This window comes from Dama dama, chromosome 1 (genome assembly GCF_033118175.1).
Source record: "Dama dama isolate Ldn47 chromosome 1, ASM3311817v1, whole genome shotgun sequence".
Taxonomy (NCBI): domain Eukaryota; kingdom Metazoa; phylum Chordata; class Mammalia; order Artiodactyla; family Cervidae; genus Dama; species Dama dama.
Window position 1 is genome coordinate 74,899,672 of NC_083681.1, and position 21,840 is coordinate 74,921,511.

The 21,840-nt window shown below is 49.4% G+C and overlaps 1 protein-coding gene across 1 annotated transcript in view; it reads right to left on the reverse strand.

Annotated features, from left to right (window-relative positions):
- The window catches only part of LRP4 (LDL receptor related protein 4), a 52,371-nt gene that overhangs the window by 6,826 nt on the left and 23,705 nt on the right, over nucleotides 1–21,840 (reverse strand). Inside the window, exons 16-36 of the mRNA XM_061153066.1 lie at nucleotides 21,679–21,801; nucleotides 19,558–19,766; nucleotides 19,302–19,383; nucleotides 18,413–18,518; nucleotides 17,465–17,666; nucleotides 15,819–16,008; nucleotides 15,603–15,734; nucleotides 14,535–14,675; nucleotides 14,092–14,178; nucleotides 13,814–13,985; nucleotides 12,755–12,917; nucleotides 12,414–12,639; nucleotides 11,735–12,038; nucleotides 9,794–10,012; nucleotides 9,515–9,649; nucleotides 8,411–8,519; nucleotides 6,595–6,739; nucleotides 6,209–6,322; nucleotides 5,343–5,478; nucleotides 1,047–1,114; nucleotides 131–218 (exon numbers count right to left, since the gene is read on the reverse strand). Of these exons, the coding sequence (XP_061009049.1) occupies nucleotides 131–218; nucleotides 1,047–1,114; nucleotides 5,343–5,478; nucleotides 6,209–6,322; nucleotides 6,595–6,739; nucleotides 8,411–8,519; nucleotides 9,515–9,649; nucleotides 9,794–10,012; nucleotides 11,735–12,038; nucleotides 12,414–12,639; nucleotides 12,755–12,917; nucleotides 13,814–13,985; nucleotides 14,092–14,178; nucleotides 14,535–14,675; nucleotides 15,603–15,734; nucleotides 15,819–16,008; nucleotides 17,465–17,666; nucleotides 18,413–18,518; nucleotides 19,302–19,383; nucleotides 19,558–19,766; nucleotides 21,679–21,801 (3,151 nt within the window). The remainder of the gene's footprint in view (nucleotides 1–130; nucleotides 219–1,046; nucleotides 1,115–5,342; nucleotides 5,479–6,208; nucleotides 6,323–6,594; nucleotides 6,740–8,410; nucleotides 8,520–9,514; nucleotides 9,650–9,793; nucleotides 10,013–11,734; nucleotides 12,039–12,413; nucleotides 12,640–12,754; nucleotides 12,918–13,813; nucleotides 13,986–14,091; nucleotides 14,179–14,534; nucleotides 14,676–15,602; nucleotides 15,735–15,818; nucleotides 16,009–17,464; nucleotides 17,667–18,412; nucleotides 18,519–19,301; nucleotides 19,384–19,557; nucleotides 19,767–21,678; nucleotides 21,802–21,840) is intronic.

Consider the following 21,840-nt stretch of genomic DNA (forward strand, 5'->3'; position numbering starts at 1 on the left):
CCAGGGACCCAGCTTTGAAACGAGGTTGGTCAGAAGCTGAATCAGTGAGTGGTCAGCTTCAAGGAGGTCCCAAATGTGCTAATGGGGCTCCTCAGCCAACATGCGGCCCCTGCGGTAGGGCTGAGGTTACCTGTACAGTATCAAAGCCGCAATCACCACCAGAATCAGCAGAACGCTGAGGAGTCCACCGATGACATAGCTGGCGTGAAGTCCTTCCCCTGGGAAGAGCAGAGGGATGCTAGGTGGGGACCAGGGATGCTCTTCTAGCTGGTGTGAGGGGTGGGAGGATGGAAGGCTCCTTTTTGCCTCCCACACCATCTGAGGACAATTACAGGCCTCCTTCTCAGGGAAGAGGCCACAGGGGGTGGGCAGAGGGGGCTGAGGAGAAATCTATCCCTCTGTCAGCATCTCTAACCCCAGTTCTACCACTTACTAGCTGTGTGATTTACGGCAAGATGCTTAACTTCTAAGCCCAAGTTTTCTCATCAGTTAAATGTAAATAATAAATTCCTCATTTATTATTTATATTTACTAATATATAATATCAAATAATAAATGTATTACATCTGGAGATTGAAAGTGAGCGTGTATATACAAATACATATGCATACACACGTGCACACATTTGTCGTTTAGTCACTAAGTCACGTCCGACTCTTTGCAACCCCATGGACTATAGCCCACCAGGCTCCTCTGTCTCTGGGATTTCCCAGGCAAGCATACTGGAGTGGGTTGCCATTTCCTTCTCCAGGGGGTCTTTCTGACCCAGGGGTCAAACTTGCAGCTCCTGCATTGTCAGGTGAGTTCTTTACCGCCAAGCCACCAGGGAAGCCCGTGCACACACAAATATGGCTTAATAAATAAATGCCTGGCATACAGAAAGCACTCCAGAAGTGGCAGTGATTTATGGTTGTTCTTTCTATGAATTTAGTCTAAGGAAAGGGTTCATCAACCCCAGAGTCCCCGTGAAGGTTCCTCAAGATCTCAACGGAGACTTCAATTTCTTAGCTCTTGTTTTTCAAAACAGATGGACACCGGGGGCTTACCTGGAGCAGCAGGCACGGCCTCATTGGAATGAGCACAGAGGCCCAGCCGGGCATCCTTTTCAGAGCATCTGTGGGGCAGAGAGAACCGAATGTGAACGCTACCTGTATTCAACAAAGATCTCGCCTTCCACCAGGAGAAGGGGGAAAGTCCTAGGAGGACCAGGCAAAAGGCCTGGGATCAGGGCTTTCAGACAGGAGACTGTATGAGACAGGAGAGGTTAGAAGCAAGGAACAGGCAGGACCAGGAAATACAGAGAAATCAGCTGAGTCTTCAAGATGCTACATGGAACTCTGCTCAATGTTCTGTGTCAGCCTGGATGGGAGGAGCATCTGGGGGAGAGTGGATACATGTACATATATGGCTGAGTCCCTCTGAGTCCCACCTTAAACTATCACAACACCGTGAATCAGCTATTTGTTGTTGTTGTTCAGCTGTGTGTGACTCCATGGACGGCAGCACACCAGGCTTCCCTGTCCTTCACCATCTCCCCGAGCTTGCTCAAACTCCTGTCCATCGAATCGGTGATGGCATACCCCAATACAAAATAAAAAGTTAAAAAAAAAAAAAATCCTGCGCTTCCCTAGTAGCTCAGAGGTAAAGAACCCGCCTGCCAATGCAGGAGATATGGGTTTGATCCCTTGTCCAGGAGGATTCCACATGCAGCAGAGCCCATGCTCCGCAACAAAAGCTACCGTAATGAGAAGCCCACGCACCTCAACTGGAGAGTGGCCTCCACTCACCACAATTAGAGAAAAGCCCGTGCAGCAACAAAGACCCCGCACGGCCAGTAAATAAATACAAATTATTTTTTAAAAGATGCTATATCACATTTACATGTTTTAAAATATGTAATCTTTTGTTGTTTTTTGGCCACGAGGCTTGCAGGATCTCAGAATCCCCGACCAGGGATTAAAGCCAGGCCCTTGGCAGTGAAGGGGCTTCCCAGGCGGCACTAGTGGTAAAGAACCTGCCTGCCAGTGCAGGTAGATATAAGAGACCAGGGTTCAATCCCTGGGTCGGAAAGATCCCCTGGAGAAGTAAATGGCAACCCGCTCCAGTATTCTTGCCTGGAAGACCCCATGGACAGAGGAGCCTGGCGGGCTGCAGTTCGCAGGGTCGCACAGAGTCGGGCTCGACTGAAGCGACTTAGCATCCACGTGGCAGTGAAACAGTCAAAACTGACTGGACTGCCAGGGAATTCCCAAAATATGTACTCTTTAAATAGGATTCTTTAAAAAGAAGAAGCAGGTCTGGGAGTGAACTGGAAGTCTGCTGAAAGAATACTAAAGACATCAAATAGTAGGCTTTATTAAACTACCAGGATGAGTGGGAAGAAGCTACCAGTCAAGCAAACCTCTCATTGGGTAAAGATAATCACAAGGTCTAGAAAGACCTGAAAAAATATATATATTGTTTTTCTCTCCTTCATTCTTTCACATGGGAATATGCAAAACATCCAGAGAGAGGGCTTAGATAACTAACTTGAAATGCTGAGAAGGTAACTCCTTTGGGGCACATTCTGAGCTGGCAATTAAAGGTATGTCCTAAAAGGTAAGAGCCCCCGGAGAGGGAAATGGCAACCCACACGAGTATTCTTGCCTGGAAAATTCCATGGACAGGGAAGCCCAGCAGGCTACAGACGATGGGGTCACAAAGGATTGAACATGACTGAGCGAGTGACACTTAAAAGGTTAGAGAAAAGCTGCTTGCAAAAGCATCTGAAACCAAGGTGTACTGAGTCTTAAAATAGAACTCTGAGAGGAAGAAAATATCTGAGTCGGTTCAAAAGCTCTCTAAATAAACCCAAATAAAATCAGATTAATAATGATTTTTAGTGCTTAAAAGAGAAAGGTACGTGTTTATATATGTTTATATCATATAACATTTCTATATAAACTCTTCTAACAAGAAAACAGGCCAACACAACATTGGAAAGCAATTATCCTCCAATTAAAAGTAAATTTAAAAAAGAGAAAATGGGGCATATAGAATACATTTGATCTAATTTCAGGGACAAGAGTCTAGAGTTCTCATTAGGGATTATTACTATGTTTCTGTTTTCAGAATTGAAATGACATATTAATTACCTTTTAAGCTACAATTGATATTAAAAATACTTTACAGTGAAAATGATCTAATAGAAAAATGTCTGAGAAGATACACATCAAAATAGTAAAAATAGGAAATGAAATAAATATCTGAAAAAGGTATCTGCACCCCACATTCAATGTAGCATTATTTATAATAGCTAAGACATGGACCAAAGTGTCCATCAGTGGATGAATGGATAAAGAAAATGTTTGTATAGGAATGCAATGGAACATTATTCAGCTGTTAAAAAGGGGGGACATTCTGCCATTTGAAATAACATGGATGGACCTTAAGGGCATTATGCTAAGTGAAATAAGTCAGACAGAGATATCACTTATATGTGGACTCTGGAAAAAAATTAATAGATACAATTAATATCATACAGATTGGCAGTTGCCAGAGATGGAGGGTTGGGGGTAGATAAAATGAGTGAAGATGGTCAAAAGGCACAGACTTCCAGTTATAAGTCCTGGGGCTGCAATGTACATCATAGTGACCACAGTTAACAATACTGTATATTTGAAAGTTGCTAAGAGAGTAGTTTAAAATTTTTTTAATTGAATTTACTTATTTTTAATTGAAGGATAATTGCTTTACAGTATTGTGTTGGTTTCTGCCAAACACCAACACGAGTCAGCCGTAGGTATACCTACGTCCCCCCGCTCCTGAGCCTCCCACCCTCTGGCCTCCCCACCGCACCCCTCTCGGTTCTTACAGAGCCCGGGTCTGAGCGCCCTGAGTCATGCAGCAGATTCTCACTGGCTGCCTGTTTTACACACGGTAGTGTATATGTCTCCATGTTACTCCCTCCGTGTGTCCCACCCTCTCCTTTCTCCCCCACCCGACCCCAAGCCCATTGGTCTGTTCTCTGTGTCTGCATCTCCACTGCTGCCCCACAAATAGGTGCATTATTACCATCTTTCTACATTCCATATATGCATTGATATACGGCATCTGTTTCCGCTTTCTGACTTACTTCACTCTGTATAATAGGCTGTACAGGTTCACCCACCTCATTAGAACTGACTCAACTGCGTTCCTTTTTATGCCCGAGTAATATTCCATTGTATGTATGTACCACAGCTTCTTTATCCATTCATTTGTAGATGGACATCCAGCTTGCTTCCATTTCCTAGCTATTGTAAATAGTGCTGCAGTGGACACTGGGGTACATGTGACTTTTTCAATTTTGGTTTCCTCGGGGTATATGCCTAGTAGTAGGACTGCTGAAAGAGTAGATTTTAAAAGTTCTCGTTATAAGAAAAAAATTTGGATATGTGTGGTAATGGATGTTAACTAACTAGACCTATTGTGGTAATCATTTTGCAATATACATATATAACCAAAAAAACCACTAAAGGTAATTATGTATGAGTATATGGGTACTTCTTTCATCTTTACCCCTATTTATATTTCCAGATTATTTTTTTACTAAGCATAAATAAAAAACATATTTATTAGACTTTCTCTAAGTTGAATATAACATATTTCATCAATTTTAAGATAAGCATTTTTTTCCTATATTCTTACATCTCTAAAATAGGGCTATGTCTTACAATTAATGGCATATCACAATTGCTGTTGGTTATTTTTTCAGTTTAATCTCTCAAATCAGGATGCATTTTAAATTGACAGCAATTTCAGCTTAATGAAATACAGTGTTTTATGCTTAATTTGAGAACTGTTCATGGTTATGCTTGCTTATTTAATAATGGGGGTGTGTGTGTGTGTGTGCGTGTATGCACATACATGCCTGTTTTAGTGTTACAGGTCATTCATTATAAGCTAAGGCCATCATATACCCGGGAATGTCTCAAATTAAAAAGCCCCAGCCCAGAGACCACTATGACTTGGTGGCTTCTAAGCAAAATGAAGGATAAGACCATGTGCTAAACCTGTTCTGCCAGAGCAGAAATCACAGAAAGAAAGGAAGAAGGAGGAATGCCAGGTGGAAACTCTTCCTGAATGATTTCTCTCTAAAGCTGCTCTTAAAGCTTCTTGCTTCCAGAGCTATAAAAGAAAAATCACTTGCAACAATCTACAAGACTAAATATCATCTCCAGTCCCAAACAGCCGGGACAAGTGGATAATGATGTAATCCATTTCCCATCTGTCAGAATTATCAAGCTGAGACTATGGTGGTCTGCTGGCAGGGGATGAGATTTGTATTAAAGAGCCCTCAGTCCCATACTAAATGCACTTACCTCCCTTCCACCTCCTCCAGAGATGTACGGGTCCAGGTGGTAGAAGAACGCAGGGTAGTCGGTAATGTGTTGGGTAGCACAGGGCTTCTTTCATTCATACTGGTAACTCTGGGAGCTGGGGGCACCAGGCCAGGTACTGGAGAGAAAACAAGGGCTGGAGTGGACCACTGGAGCCCCAAATATCTACCTGTGCTCCAAGAGAAACTGACAGAGCAATCTTTTAGCTGCTCTCATCCTAGGCACCCCTGTTAGATGTCCTTCTTAATAAAAAGGATTTGGTTTCCAATATTAACAGCTCTGGATGGGCTAGCTGGCCCACAAAGGACAGGAAGAAAGTCATGCACAGGTCACAGCAAGGATCGGGGACTCAGGAGAGCTGATTTCCATTCTAGTAAATGCCAGAAGCCAGGGACTTCCCTGGTGGTCCAGTGGCTAAGATCCTGCCTTCCATTGCAGGGGATGTAGGTTTGATGCCTGGTTGGGAAACTAAGATCCTACATGCTGCAGGACAACTGAGCCCATGTGCCCCAACTAAGAAAGCCAGGGCATGGTAACTACTAAGCCCACGGGCACTAGAGCCCAAAGCCCACATTTCACAACAAGAAGCCAGTGCGCCGCCACTAGAGAAGGCCCCACGTGATGCCAGGAAGACCCAGCACAGCTACATACACAGATACATACATACGTACACACCAGAAGCCAGGCAAAGCCGGCTCTGTGCCATTCCAAACCTCAAGCTCATTGCTCCTAGTCACTCTGCTGTAAGATCCCCTGGGGGACAGTCTCACCCAGATGGAAAAAGCTGCTGATGCCCGGCCCTTGCAAGGGCTCCGCTGTTCTGGGGGGTGCCCATCAGTCTAACTCACCGAGGGAGCAGGGCCGGCCGTCGGGCTCATCAGGACAGGCACACACAAAGTCTGAGGTTCTGGCAAAGCAGAGGTGGGTGCAGCCGCCGTTGTTCACACCACAGGCGTTGGTCCCTGGGAGCAAAGCAGATGAAGGTCTGACCTGGGGTACAATCAGGTCTCCCAGTTTGCTGCTTCTCCATATGGAGGAAATTGAGGGCTCCCTGACTCCCAGGGACAGTGGGGCAGGAAGGAGTGTAACAACTGGGGGCCAAAAAGGCCTAAGAGCTTCAGGTGTGAACCTGCGGCTCTCTGGTGGCTCCGACGGTCTTGGTTATTAACAGTCCTTGGGGTGACCAGTGAACCCCACCAGTGGTACGGAAGCAGCCTCCGGACCGGGAGCCCACCTGTCTGCCGCTGAGGGGAAACCACGATGATATCCATGAGTCCCTCCACATTCGCCAACACCGTCTCCTTGTTCCGGCCCGAGTACTTGTCCACACGCTGGATGGACTTGGTCTGCCAGTCTGTCCAGTAGATCCACCTGTCCTGCTACTCGACAGGGAGACCCCAAAAGGGTAACTATTAACAGGCAGACCCCACAACAGCTTCCGTGCCTCAGCCCGTTTGTTCCTGCTGCCCAGCTGCCCTCTTCTTCACATATCCAGGTCAACTCGTATGCATCCCCACATATGACATTATCCAGGAGATCTCCCCCAGTCCACAGAGAAGTCGCCCTTCTCTCCATGCTGTTCTGAGCCGTGTCCTCACTTCTACCCGTAGTCATTGTTTTACATATCTATCTGTCCTGCCAGATCAAGTCCTTCAAGGACAAGAATGTGCTTTGTTCATCTCTCAATTTCCAGCACTAACACGTTGTCCTCAATCAGGTGGCTCAGTGAATAACTGAGTTCCTATACCTAGCAAACAGGAGTAAATTGTGGAGATGGGGGGTCCTTCACTCACAGCCCCGGCCCGAGTTCCCTGGTTACCTCTGCAGGCAGCGGCCTTCTAATTCAGTGATCTTGAGATTCTCAACCAGGGGAGGAAGTGCAGTGTAGGCAGTTCCCCTCCCATCCCTGGGGTATGCATCAGAAACCCCAGGGAAACTTGTAGACTAGGAAACTAAACTCAGTCTAATCCTGTAGTTTTACATGTGGAGTATGAGGGGGGAAAGCCTATCATTAAGTAAAGCCAGAGAAAATCTTTTGGCTGGAAGGATATAATGCAGAATGCAGATAAAGTGGATGTTTTGTCAAAAATAGGACAAAGATTTTTGAATAATTGAGCATCCCTGTTTTGGCCCCTGCCTTGGTATACCTTTTTCCTTCCTTGAATTGTTTTACAAGGTTAGAACTCTCAAAAGATAATGTCAGCCAATACTAATTAAAATGATCACAAATAACACACCCCAAGTGGCAGGCACTGTGTTAATGCTTTGTGTATATTTTGGGCTTCCCTGGTGGCTCAGATAGTAAAGAATCTGCCAGCAACGCGGGAGACCCAGGTTCCATCTCTGGGTTGAGAAGATACCCTGGAGAACGGAATGACTACCCACTCCAGGATTCTTGCCTGGAGAATTCCATGGACAGAAGAGCCTGGCAGGCTACAGTCCATGGGGTCACAAAGAGTCAGATATGACTTCAGGAGGATACTATTATTAAACTCGTTTCTCTTATAGGGAAGTGAAGCTTAGAGAGTTCAGTATCTTGTGCAAGTTGCCCGGTCAGTTCATGACCCAGGCAGAACCTGAACCCACAGAGCTGGCTCGTTGGAGGCACTCACCCAATAAACTTACTGACTGGCTCGTTGCCTCAAAACGCTGGCTCTCAGCCACTCCACTTTCTGGCTGTTAAGTGAGCTGCCTGAGTTTGCATGCTGGGACCACAGCACTGGGATCAACTGAGGAACTTGTTAAAAAAATGAATATCCCCAGCCCGACCCTCGGGAGGCAGGTTCTTTATATCCGATGCCCAGGAATGTTCATTTTCACAGGTCCCACGGCTGACTCCGCACGCAGCTGTGGGAGAGCCACCCCTCTGAATGCGTGAATGTGAGCGAGCGGGAGCAGCAGGGCGCACGGTGGCAAGGCTTCTGTGTACAAGAATCACTCCTAAAATGGGCTTCCGTAGCGCACCTGTTCAGCGGCATCTGGGGCAGACACAGAGCCCCAAGGAAGTACCCCCCATTAAGGAGGCTGAGTCCCGTTCTCCAAGTCAGTACCTGGGTGAGAGCAAAGGGGTGTGACACGTGGCTGACCAGCACCTGTCGGAGCTTCCCGCTGAGGTCAGCGCTCTCAATCCGGTCCAGGTGGGCATCCACCCAGTAGATCCTGTGAAGGAGAAAAGGTGGCTGCTGACAACGCGAGCCAGGGAGCCCAGCCCTGCCCTCGGGGAGCTGGCTGTCCCCTCCTGAGCAGAGCTGGCGGGTGCTGTGAGCAGTCGTGGTGACTTGATGAGGGGGGTCACTGGGAGTCCCTAAGCTGAAGAGTGGAATTTGGATGGTGACTCATAAGTGGGGAAGCCAGGGCGGTTCTGGAGAGGGGTAGAAATCAAGTGACCTCAGGGAAGCCAGCACCCCATCTCATCTTCAGCAACTCGATCACCCTTTGACTCCTACAGAGACATCACTTGGCTGAAAAAGGCCCGCCTGGTCAAAGCTATGGTTTTTCCAGTAGTCACGTATGGATGTGAGAGTTGGACTATAAAGAAAGCTGAGCACTGAAGAAGTGATGCTTTCAAACTGGTGTTGGAGAAGACTCTTGAGTCCCCTGGACTGCATGGAGATCCAACCAGTCCATCCTAAAGGAAATCAGTCCTGAATATTCATTGGAAGGACTGAGGCTGAAGCTCCAGTACTTTGGCCACCTGATGAGAGCAGCTGAATCAGGGGAAAAGACTCTAATGCTGGGAAAGATTGAGGGCAGGAGGAGAAGGGGACGACAGAGGAGGAGACAGCTGGATGGCATCATTGACTCAATGGACATGGGTTTGAGTAAACTCTGGGAGATAGTGAAGGACAGGGAAGCCTGGCATGCTGCAGTCCGTAGGGTTGCAAAGAGTCAGACACGACTTAGCAACTGAACAACAACAACAAAATAAATTAAAAAATAAAAACAAGTAAACCAGATAAACAAAGCCCACCGGAGGGTTGAGTGCTGGGTTCAGCGACTCCTGCCCCAAGAATATGTTACCTCATCCTTCTCACTGCTTGCTCTTCCCTACCCACCAAGGAGCTTTCTAGTTTTTGTTTTCACTATTTCAATCTCGGTCTTCCTCTCCTCTGCCCACCCAATTTCCAGGATGCTGTCTGGGATAGGATTCCCACCTGCGGGTATCATAGTCCAGGGTAAGTCCATTGGGCCAACCCAGGTCTGTGTTGATGAGGACCTTCCGCTCAGAGCCATCCAAGTTCGCCCGTTCGATCTTGGCAATGTGGCCCCAGTCTGTCCAGAAGAGGTACCTGGGACACGATGGTGCCATCAGCAAGGCATGGGAAGATGGCACCCAGAGGTCGAGAGAATACCATTAATATTGAGGCATATTCAAGTGCCTCCTCCCCAGGCCCTTCTCCCCTGGGTTTCTTTCCTGCTGGCCAAAAACTTACCCCTTCCTGGGGAAAACAGCGATGGCCCGAGGCTCATCCAGGCTGTTGTTGATCAGCACTTTGCGGCAGGAGCCGTCCAGCCTCGACGCTTCGATGGTATTGCGGCCCGTATCTGTCCAATACAGATTCCGGGCCACCCAGTCCACTGCCAGCCCGTCAGTGGTCTTCAGCCCACGCCCGATCACTGTCTCCATGTTGCTGCCGTTCAGATCTGCTCGCCTTGAGGAACAGCCCAGGGTTAGATGACTGATCAGATCAGCAATAGGCTGATACCCCTTTAATCCACAGTCCCAGAGCTGGATTCCCACTACACTGTAAGCTCCATAGGGGCAGGGACCAAGTATTTATAAGTACATGCGTGCATGCTAAGTAGCTTCAGTTGTGTCTGACTCTCTGCGACCCTGTGGATTGTAGCCTGCCAGGCTCCTCTGTCCTTGGGATTCTCCAGGCAAGAATACTGGAGTGGGTCGCCATGCCCTCCTCCAAGGGATCTTCCTGACCCAGGGAGCAAACCCACATCTCTTAAGTCTAACCTGCGTTGGCAGGCGGGTTCTTTACCACTAGTGCCACCTGGGAAGCCCATTTATAAGTACGTTCCTCAGCATCTAGCACAGTAGGTATTCAAAATACTTGCAGACCTAATGAATAAGGTATTGGGAGGACAGAGTGTTTCCTGCTCTAAGTAGGTGGCATATGGGCCCACGTCTTGCCAGAAGACAGGTTAATAAGCCCCATACACCTTCAGGAGGAGACAAGGATTGCTAGGTAGTGATTAGAAGAAAGGGAAGATTTTTTAAAATCTACCTGTGCATTTTTTATAATAGTCTGACCTATAGCAGGGAACTCAGGATGGGGGAGGGGTCGTGTCACCAACACATGGGGGCCTTCTCTAAACTCCACATGCCCACCAGCTCTCAGGACGAGAGTCTAATACACCCCTCAGGGAGAAAAAAGGGAACGCTCCTGTTCTTCCACATGAGAATCTCTGCCATGGTAAACCCCTCTAACGATATGTGAATGTACATGAATGCAGGGTACCACGTTCCTTGGCTGTGTTGGGGTGAAAAATTGAAAGAATAAAAATTTAAATAAAACAAAAAATATTTTAAAAACAAAAACAAGCACAACCTTGCAAACCACCATACACCTTGCATTTGGCTGGTATTTCTGTATTATAATACACTCAGTTTGGCGATGTGGCCAACTAATCACTGAGTCTCAGAGGATCCGTGGAACTCCTGTAGGGTCCAGTAGTCGGGGTAGAAGGCACCAGGTCCCTAGCCTGACTTTATCTGTCTGTTTTACATACTGGACTTCTGCTGCTGCTGCTGCTGCTAAGTCGCTTCAGTCGTGTCCGACCCTAGTCCTCTTTAAACAGGGAAATTCCCTGGTGGTCCAGTGGGTAAGACACTGTTTCCACTGCAGGGAGCATGGGTTTGACCCCTGGTCGGGGAATCCTGCAAGCTGCATGGTGCGACCAAAAATATAAATTCATGAAACACAAGATAGGCCATGTGTGTGCTCAGTCATGTCCAGCTCTGTACAACCCTCTGGACTGCCTGGGTCTCACCAGGCTCCTCTGTCCATGGGATTTTCCAGGCAAGCCTACTGGAGTGGGTTGCCGTTTCCTCCTCCAGGGGACCTTCCCAACCCAGGGATCAGACCCAGGTCTCTTGAGTCTCCTGCACTGGCAGGCGGATTCTTTTATCACTGCACCACCTGGGAAGCAAAGCACATCAGAACCTTCAAACAAGCAAACAAACAAAAAAGTTTTAAACTCATCTGGGATAACACTGCAAAGCGAACAAATTCAGGTCAGAAATCACTATCCAAGTTGCCAAATCATTCAGTCCGTTTAGAGGTGAACCCAGACCATGACCTCAGCCATCAGAGATGGGAAGTGGGTCTGTGTCCTCTGGAGGTTTTCGGGGACACTCATACCTGATAACATCCAGGAACACATCCGTGTAATAGACCTTGCCATCCACGCTGTCGTAGTCCAGGGAGATGACATTGTTGAGCTCGGGGACTGGTACGTGCACATCCGTGTGGTCACTGGTGTCCAGGGAGATACGCCGGATGGAGCCGCGGCTGGAGAAGAGCAGGTACGTCTCAGGAGAGGGATCGCAGGTCTTCCCATCTCCCTTCAGCTGGATGCCGGTGGGGCAGGCACAGGAAAAGCCCGAGGGCCGGGGCAGGCACAGGTGAGAGCAGCCACCGTTCCTGGGTCCGCACTTGTTCACACCTGGTGACGAAAGAGAGAAAGGCGCGAGTTTTGACACCCAGCCTGGAATACGGTCTGAATATTAACCAAGGCACGGGATTTCTCGTGCCTGACGGTCTACTGTTCTGCATAACAGGATTTGGTACCCGGCAGGGATGAGCTGGAAGGAGCAGGGGTGTCTCCGGGAGTCCTTTGAAGGGGACAGCACCCTGCCGTGGGCGTATGCAGTACCCACTGTACCCAGAGGGAACGCTGCCTGATCCTGGAGGAGCGGCTTAGGCAGGTCCCTGTCCCTCTGGTTGTAAAGGCATCTCTCTGCTCTGGATAGATCTCTGATGCTGAGACGGCCCCAGAAAGTCAGAGGCCTCAGGCTCACAGCCCTAGGGGTCTTCTCACCCAGGGGCTGTGCCCGATCCACAGCCTGGATGTCCATGAGGCCTGGCAGGTTGGACCTCACCAGGATGACGTTGCTGCCAGTCCCCTTGTCGGCACGGTGGATGCTACGGGTCTGCCAGTCAGTCCAGTAGATGTAGGCGCCGAGCAGGGTGAGGCCATACGGGTGCTGGACAGGTGACACCAGCGTGTGCCGATTGGCCCCGTTCAGATCCGCAGCCTCGATTCGCTGCGGAGGAAGGACAGGGTACCAGCGGCTGTTGGGAGGCCGGGAGCCCTCAGCGGAGACTCCACGGCCCTCCTAGACTCTCAGGCTCTGCAAAGGAGCAGGAGCGGGACCCCACCTCGGTGTGGGCATCAGCCCAGAGCAGCTGGGAGCTGGCCTTGTCCACAGTCAGCCCGTTGGGCCACCCGAGGTTGCTGTTGATGAGCACAGCGCGGTCGGAGCCGTCCATTCCCGACCGCTCCAACTTGGCATGCTCCCCCCAGTCCGTCCAGTACATGAACCTGGGCAAGAAACGGTAACAGCTGGTTACTCCCACAGTTCCCATACCCTGGGAGTCCTCACAGTACGCCAGACACTGTGAAAAGTATTTACACGCACAGACGGGACTTTACAGGGTTTCACATTTGCCAGACGACAGAGTTCCGGAGACCGGTTTCGCAATAATGTGAACTGAACTGTATTAACACTACTGAACTGTACACTTGAAGACGGTTAAGATGGTAAATTTAATGTTATGCTTTTCACAATTAAAAATACAATACTTCCAGGACTTCCCCAGTGGTCAGTGGCTATGACTCAGTGTTCCCAATGCAAGGGGGTCTAGCTTCAATCCCTGATCAGGGAACTAGACCTCACATGCCACAATTAAGACCCTGCACAACCAAATAAATATTTTTTAAAAATAATTAAAATATTTAAAAAACTAAAAAAAAAAAAAAAATTTAAGTACTTTCCAGCATTATCTCACTTAATCCTCACAAGGGCCACAAGGCATGCATTTTCATTATCACCGCCATTTTACAGGTAAGGAATCTGAGGACCAGGCATGTGTGCTAAGTTGCATCTGTCGTGTCCGACTCTTTGGGACCCTATGGGCTGCAGAAGCCAGACTCCTCTGATCGTGGGATTCTCCAGGCAAGAAGGTTGGAGCGGGTCACCATTGGAGGACCAGGGAGGTTAAATATTGAACCCAAAGTGACAGATGCAACTAATAAATGGTGAAAAAATTTGAATTCTGGATTTCTGACTCCAGGGTTCATCCTTTGAACCTCTACGCTACACTGCCACCCTGAAGGACTTCACAAGGGACAGGAAGCGCCCCCGGGAGGTCAGACTCGGTGCTCCTGCGAGGCGGGCGTGCTCACCCGGCCGCCCGGGGCCCCGGAGCCGCTCTCACCCCATCTCGTGGTGCAGGACGATGGCGCGCGGGCTGTCAAGGTTCTGCCACACCAACACCTTCCGCATGGACCCATCCAGGTTGCCCACTTCGATCCGGTTGGTTCCCGTATCTGTCCAGTACACCTTCCGGCCGATGGCATCCACCGCGAGCCCATCTGTGGTCTGCAGCCCTGCAGGAAGTCAGCAGAACACACTGGCTCCTGCCTTAAGACAGACGGGCTCTCTCCCCAGCTCTGCAGGCAGACAGGCGGGCCCAGGGCTGGCAGCCAGGCCCACCTGTGGTGATGAGGTCCTCCTGCTGCGAGCCGTCCAGACGGGCACGGCTGATCCTGTGCAGCGTGCTGTCGGACCAGTACACTTTTCCTGGAAAAGGAAGGCATGGCTCAGCCCAGACCTTCACCCCTCCCCGCCTCCAAAGGAACACACACCGCTGACTCATGTTCTGAGATGCCTGGGCACGTCAGAGAGCCCTACATCCCCCAGGAGAGGAAATCAAGGGGAATACAGAAATAGTATAACAGCATAGCCCTTGGCAGAGATGAAGAACGTGGCCCCCAACCCCGTGCCCTCATAACGAAAGAGAAAGTGCTACAGAGATGGGCAGGGGTTGTGCCAGAGGGAACGGGAGGCCCCTAGGCTGTCAGCAGGAGGCTAAGGTGGCAGCAAACAGAGGCATCTGTTGCTACGGGGGCCAGGAGAACAGGGAGGACCACGCAGACCTTCCTGGGGATCCACTCCAATGGCAATGGTGTTCTTCATGGTGATGTTGATGGGTACCACCACGTCGGCAAAATAAGGGATGTCCAAGGAGACCATGCGGATGTCTATCCTCCTGGCGAAGATGAGGAAACTGTTCATGCCTGCCCAGGTGCGGAGAGAAGGAAAGAGGACAGTCATCCTAGCACAGCCAAGAGAGGAGCTGGAGCAAGGCAAGCTGAAGTTCATGCTTTCCGTCTCCATTAGTTTCTAGTTGTGTGATCCTGAGCACATTATTTAAATTGTTTAAGCCTCAGTTTCATCATCTGTAAAATGGGGGCAATAACAGGGGGTGCTGTAGGGATAAAAGATCAATACAGAAAAACCCTTAGCGTTGGGTTTGATCCGTAGACACAGTTCTTTATTAGCATCACAAAAGTGAATCTCTTTGAAGTTTAAAAAACTTCATGTTAAGTGAAAGATGGCTTTGCCCACAGCCTGGGACAATTCAGAGCTCCTTTCTCACTCAAGTTCCCTAGGAAGTTAGGGTTCAAATGTAGCCTACCATGTAGCATCTCCTAGGGAGAAACATCAGCTTCTAACACTTGGGCAGCCAGCTCCTGCTTCTGAGACCTTTCAATTCAGGTTACCATGAAGGTTGTGCTAATTGTGCCTACTCACACAAGTGCCATTTCCAAAGGAGGTACCATTACCTTGTAGTTTATCACATGTTCTAGTATTTATTATACCAATTTGGGGTAGATGGAACTAAAGTGATTTATTCTAACCGAATCAGTATATTATGACAGTTTCCCAACAGAGAAAAATAAAGTGTCTGAGAAAGAAGCATCTTTTTCTAATGTGCATGAAGATGCCATGAGACCTAGTTGGACCCTGCTTCTAATCCTGTCTGCCTGTTCCCCTGCATCTCTTCTTTTTAAAAAAAAAAAAAAAAAAAAGCTTTGTCTTGCCCCTAAGCCTCTAGAAGCTTAGGTTCCTCAGGCCACACTGGAGTCCACCTGCGAGGAAGGAAGAGAGTCACTGCCCCTTCCCAGAGAGGCTCTAGCCAGGTCTGTGATGCCTAGACCTACCTGGTGAGCAGGTCTTGCCATCAGGCATCACGTTAATGCCTGTGGGACAGGTACAGCTGAAGCCGCTTGGGTTTGGGGACCGAAGACACAGGTGGCTGCAGCCGCCGTTCTCCGTCGCACATGGTGTGGACACTGGGTGGGGAGGAGGGGGTCAATGAGAAGGACCGTGGCCGAGGGAAGCCAAGGAGAAGCCAGTGTGGGCCAAGGGCTGGTCACCTGGGGGCCGCCGGCGGTGGAAGACGTGGATGTCCATCAGGTTCTCCAGGTTCTCCTGCAGGGTCTCCCGGTCCAGCCCCGTCAGCCGGTCGGCACTCTGGATACTCTTGGTCTGCCAGTCGGTCCAGTAGATGCGCTCCCCATAGAGGGTCAGTCCAAACGGGTGGGGCAGCTGGCTTCCGATCAGGACCTGCCAGGGTCCCCGCGCTTACGTCATGTCATGCCCCAATCAGGTCTGACAGTACAGAGCAGGCGTCAAGGGCGCACTCTGCCAGCACCACCTGCTGTGTGACCTTGGCTTAGAGCTGGTTATAAAATCTCTCAAGCCTTGGTCTGCCAATCTGCGATAGCATCGTGACAGCGCCTGGCTCCAAGGGTTGTGTGATGATTCTAAGAGATCATGTATTATTTACATAATATCGAAGACTCTCTGTACAAGTGACTTACTAATTACAAAAGGAGAAACAGCAACTTCACAGGGGACACCATCTTTACCACACAATTAAAGCTGGTGACTTTCCCTGGTGGTTCAGCGGTTAAGACTTTACCTTCCAATGCAGAGGGCATGGGTTCCATCCCTGGCCAGGGGACTAAGATCCCACAGGCCTCGTGGCCAAAAAACCAAAACATAAAACAGAAGCAATATGGCAACAAATTCAATAAAGACTTTTAAAATTGTTCACATTAAAAAAAAATCTTAGAAGAAAAAAATTGGTATTGCAATGATGAGACGAGCTGACATCTGTGGCTACTAATAAGACATACTGAGAACTCAGGACAGGACTTAATGGGGTATTCCTGCCCCAGATGTATAATCTGAATCTGATCACAAAGATACACCAGACAAATTGAGGGACATTCTACAGAAAAACTGGCGTTTACTCTTTAAAGATACAAAGATCAAGAAAGATAAAGAAAAGCTGAGGAAATGTTCCAGATTAAAGAGACATCATGACTAAAAACAACTGTAATCTGGCGCTGGACCTTAGACTAAAAAAGAAAAAAAAGTTATAAGGACATTATTGGGGCAATTGGTGTTGACACTGAACATGGGCCGCAGATTAGACAACGCAGATTGTATCAACGTTAAATTTCCTGATATTGATCACTGAACTGTGATTATGTAAGACTGAGTTCTTGTTCTTAGGAAATACGCATTGGACTATCTGGGGTTCAGGGCAGGATGTCTCCAATGGAATCTCAGATGGTTTGGAAAAATAATGTGTGTGTGTGCATGTGTAGAGAGAATAAGAATGGTATAACCATGTGGCAAAATGTCAGTTATTGGTTCTTTTGACTATTCTTGCAGTTTGTTAAGTTGGAAATTATACCAAAATTAACAAAGAGAGAAAGAGAGAGAGAGGTCATGGGCCCAGTATGCAACTGGTGATAAATTAGCATTCATGGTGATGGTTATTAGGAAAGTACTTATACCCCAGCCCACAAGCCACACGGTCCCCAGTTCCCTTTTATCATCAAGGAGCAGGGACCCCAGGCTCGGGAGTGCAGCCACAGTCTCAGAGAAATAGCATTCATCCCACACTGGATCTCCCCTAGGCCTCCCCGGGTCCCATCAGCAGCCAGCCAGGAAGCCCTGTCAGGGAGGTGGTCAGGGCTGTGGGAGGATTCCTCCGTGCCACGCTTACCTTCCTCTTGCTGCCATCAAGTCCGGCAAACTCAATCGTCTTCATGCCGGCATCAGCCCAGTAGAGCCGCTGGGACCCATAGTCGATGGCTAATCCATTAGGCCAAGTCAGATTGGAAGAGATGATGACCCGCCGGCCTGAGGCATCCATGCCAGCTCGCTCAATCTTGGGACTTGCACCCCAGTCCGTCCAATACATGTACCTGGGCAAGGGAAGGGAGGTCTTACAAGCCTTTCAGTTTCTACCCAGTGGGAATTCAGGGTTCCCAGGGCTCGAGGGTTTCTACTTGCAGTGGCTGCCCCAGCCTCTTGCCTCAGTTTCCAGCTCCTTTCTGGGTTCAGAGCTGTCTCTGAAGGTCTTACATCTTATATCACTACCAAAAACCACCAAGGGTCTTACGTGTTTCCTTGACTGGATGGGTTAAAGAATTATGGTACGTCAACTTAACAGAGTTCTATATAACCATCAAGAAAAAAAACAACCTACTGATCAAATGGGAGGATATCCAAAATATATAGCCAAGTAAAAAAACCAAGTTACAGTCACAGCATGTTGTCAAACAAAAACCACCACCACCACCATATGTATGCATACACGGGGAAGAAAATCTGGAAAAACTACCCTCCATTGTTAACAACAGTTATTGTTGGAGAGTAACATTGGGGAGAATCTTCACTCTTGACAAACTTTTTAAAAAACCAATGGCTTACTTTAGCAAGCAGACCAAAAAACCAAAAAGAAAAAAGAAAGAGAAAAAAGTTTTAAATGAAAAAGATTTCCTTGGCCGTGAAGGAGACAGATTGGTCATGATGCTCTGAGGTTTACACAGCTGCTCTTGCTTCCTCGGTGTGCCTGTAAGATCTAGCCTCTCTCCCTAACCTCCAGACTCCACTCCAGTCCTCAGATCTGGGGGTGGGGGGAGCTTGTTCCAAAGGGGCAGGCACTCACCCGCCCATGGGCTCCACCACAATGTCCCGGGGACGATCAAGGTTCTCCCAGATGAGGACTGTCCTCATGCTGCCATCCGTGTTGGCCACTTCAATCCGGTCTGTCCCTGCCAAGAAGTAGGTGCAGGCAAAGATATCAACGCTAGTCTTGCTCATTCACCCTCTTACCTTCTATGCCCAGCAGAGAGCTTGATGTGCCATAAATCCTCAAGAAATACTTTGTGATAAAAGCAATGAAAATGGAGGGACCTGAATTTCAAGAAGAAATTCCAGGAACTGATTAGCTCCATTTCTTGGAAGACTAAGGCTTCTTCAACCCAAGTAACCCATTCTGTTCTATAATTTAAGGCCATGCTTCTCAAACTTTACTGTGCCTAAGAACCAGAAGAGCTTGTGAAAATACAGATTCCTAAGCCCCAAAGATTTTGACTGAGCAGGTCTGGGGTGGGGCCCAGGAATCTGCATTTCTAACAAGTTCCCAGGTGATGCTGATGCTGCTGGTCCAGGGACCACCACTTTGAGTAGCTCTCATTTAAGGCGCTCCCCCTGCCTCCCACACTTACCTGCCTAATAGAAAATGCCTCTTTCACCAAGATAGTGATGGAAGGAAAACCACAGGGTGTAGGTTTCTTGTCTGAAACGCCTCAAAACATTCTCAAGCATCAGCTGCACAGCCGAAGTAACCACCACTTGAATGGCAAATGCCAAACCCTCAGATGTGAGATTCTAACTTCAGTTCTGCAGCAGCCCAACCACTCCTGATCGACCAAGGAACTTCAGGTCAAGATGGAAATGGTCTAGGAGGGGCACTAGGTCCTTTCGAGCTGAGGCCAGGGTTTAAAATAAGAAGATCCCAGAGTGTCAGGCCACACGTGCATCTGTCTATATACCTGCATCTGTCCAGTACAGCTTGTTGGTGACCCAGTCAATGGCCAGGCCTGCCGGGCTCTCCAAACTGGTATCCACCACCACCTAGGCAGGAAGCAAGACTGTATCACCAACTGGACTTGCGCCCCAGCTCTGGGGCCCAAACGCCAGCAAATGGCAGGCTGGCAAAGGTCTGGGAGGCCCTTCCCGGGGAGAGGGTGAATCCCCCACCGCCCGCCCTGCCCTCCCCGCGGGCCCGTGCCCCGCATCCAGCCCTACCTCCTGCCCTGTTCCATCCCACTTGGCCCTGCTGATGGTGTCAGTGCTGACGTCTGTCCAGTACACGTGGTCATCCCGGGAGTCCCAGTCAAGGGCCACAGCGCTGCGCACGTCAGCCAGTGGGATGACATCGTCGGACAGGTCCTCCGTGTCGAAGCTGATCCGACGGATGTCCATCCTTCGGGCAAAAAGCAGGAACTTGTCAAGACCTGATCAAAGGCCGAAAGGGGTCTTCTTTTAATGCTCTAAATCCAGTAACAGTGACAGACACAGACGCTCGCCTGCGGGACATCTGGTTCAGCCACACTTCCTGGGGTCTGCTGCCCTTTGTCCCCTATGCTTCACACCTCAGACCCCCTCTGAGCACTGGGCGGCCTGTGCTGGCATCATCAGACTTGAGGAGCCAATGGAATAGACGCCACCAGGGCCCAGATGGGCATCCTGTTTAAGTGTCTGTCAGCTGCATCTCAACTCTCCTCTGCTCTGACTTTGCTCAGCCTCACCTAATGGGCTGGGCTAGATCCCTGTCAAGCCCCCATCCCACCTCTCTGCCTTCCACATCTGCTTCAGGACTTCTGCTCCACTCCATGGTCTAAGACCCCTTCCTCTACGCTCTTCGTGATTCGGGCCAATAATGACTGTTTGCTGAGCACCTACTTCTTGCCCAGCACTGTTTGTTGAGTACCTACTCCTTGCCGGGCACTGAGCTTCCTGTTTCTCTTGCCTTGTCTCCTTTACCCTCCTAACAGTCTTTTGTGGTTCACGCTATTCTAATTCTCATTGTCTGGATCAATGACCCAGCGGCTAACAGGGGCCCAGGAACCGGCCCAGGATCCCACAGCTACCAAGCACAGTGCTGGGGACTTGAACTCAGGTCTGACTGCAAAGGTGGAGTTATATGGCCACATTCCCATTCAGCATTTTCCCAGCTCTTCTCCATCCCCTGCCCTTATTCTGGTCTGTCTGAATATTTCCCAGTTACTATTCTGCTTTGAAAGGCACTTCCTGTGTCACTTTATCAACTGAACTTCTTTCAGGGGAAGTTCCTTGCATCTCATCAAGACCACATCAGAAGAGCTGGGCACAGGAGGATGCAAGGAAACAAGGTTCTCAATCAAAGTGTGTTGAATGACTCCTCCTCTGTTCCCTGGAATAGTTTCCCTGATTCCACTCTCTGGAAAGGACCTAGGTTCTGAGAGAAATTTGATTTTCACCAGAGAGAAGTGGGGCGGCGGGCACACAGCAGTAACAGAAGAGCCGTGATGTGTGAGGCATCTCCCCAGCCCCTGGCTGGGTGTCCACCCATCTGGATCACTCCTCTCTGGACTATTCTCAGGAAAAAAAAGTCACCTGCGCCTCTGAGCTAGACAAGGCCACCCTCTCAAGGCAATATACCTTCAGGAGCTCAAAGAAAGCCAAAGGAGCAGTTCAGGGAGCCCCCAGGAAACGCTTTCACTCACTAGATACTTATTTATCCTGGGCCTCTGTATACAGAGCATCATCAGATGTTTTTATCTTACTCTCTGGTTTAGGGGCCTGAGACAGTCTTTAGGGTGATGCTAAAGGTAAAAGTGAAGCTGCTCAGTCGGGTCCAACTCTTGGCGACCCCATGGACCGTAGCCCACCAGGCTCCTCCGTCCATAGAATTTTCCAGGCAAGAATACTGGAGCGGGTTGCCGTTTACTTCTCCAGGGGGTCTTCCCAACCCCGTGATCAAACCCGGGTCTCCGGCATTGTAGGCAGACACTTCACTGTCTGAGCCACCGGGGAAACTCCAAAGGTTAAGAGCTAGGAAACCATTCCCTTGCTGTGTGTAGAAGGGTCTGGAACCCTCTTGCTGCCTAGAGACAGAGCACCCTGGGTGAAACGACCCACAAGCCTGTGTGCAGGGGTTCATGCTTGACTCTGTGGTGTCCCTGAGCCTTCAGGGATGAGCGCTGGGCCCTCGGCCCTCAGCTCTGACCGTGGAGCCCTCAGCTCCTGACCTTCTTCCTCTCCAGGGGCTACCTGCCTAGCTGGCTCCTCCCCTAACCAGGCAACTCCCAAACTCCTCCCCCTTTGTTCGCTCCACCCACCCTCACAAGGCAGGTCCACTGAGGCGGGGGCCCCAGACCCACTTACTCTGGGCACAGGCGTGGCTGCTGATCTTGCGGAAGCCGGTGGGGCAGGCACAGGTGTAGTTCTGGCCACTGGGCAGACACAGGTGGGTGCAGCCTCCATTGTTGTCCCCACAGCGGTTTTTCCCTGCTCAAAAAGCCCAGAACGAGAGGGTCAGGTAAGGCC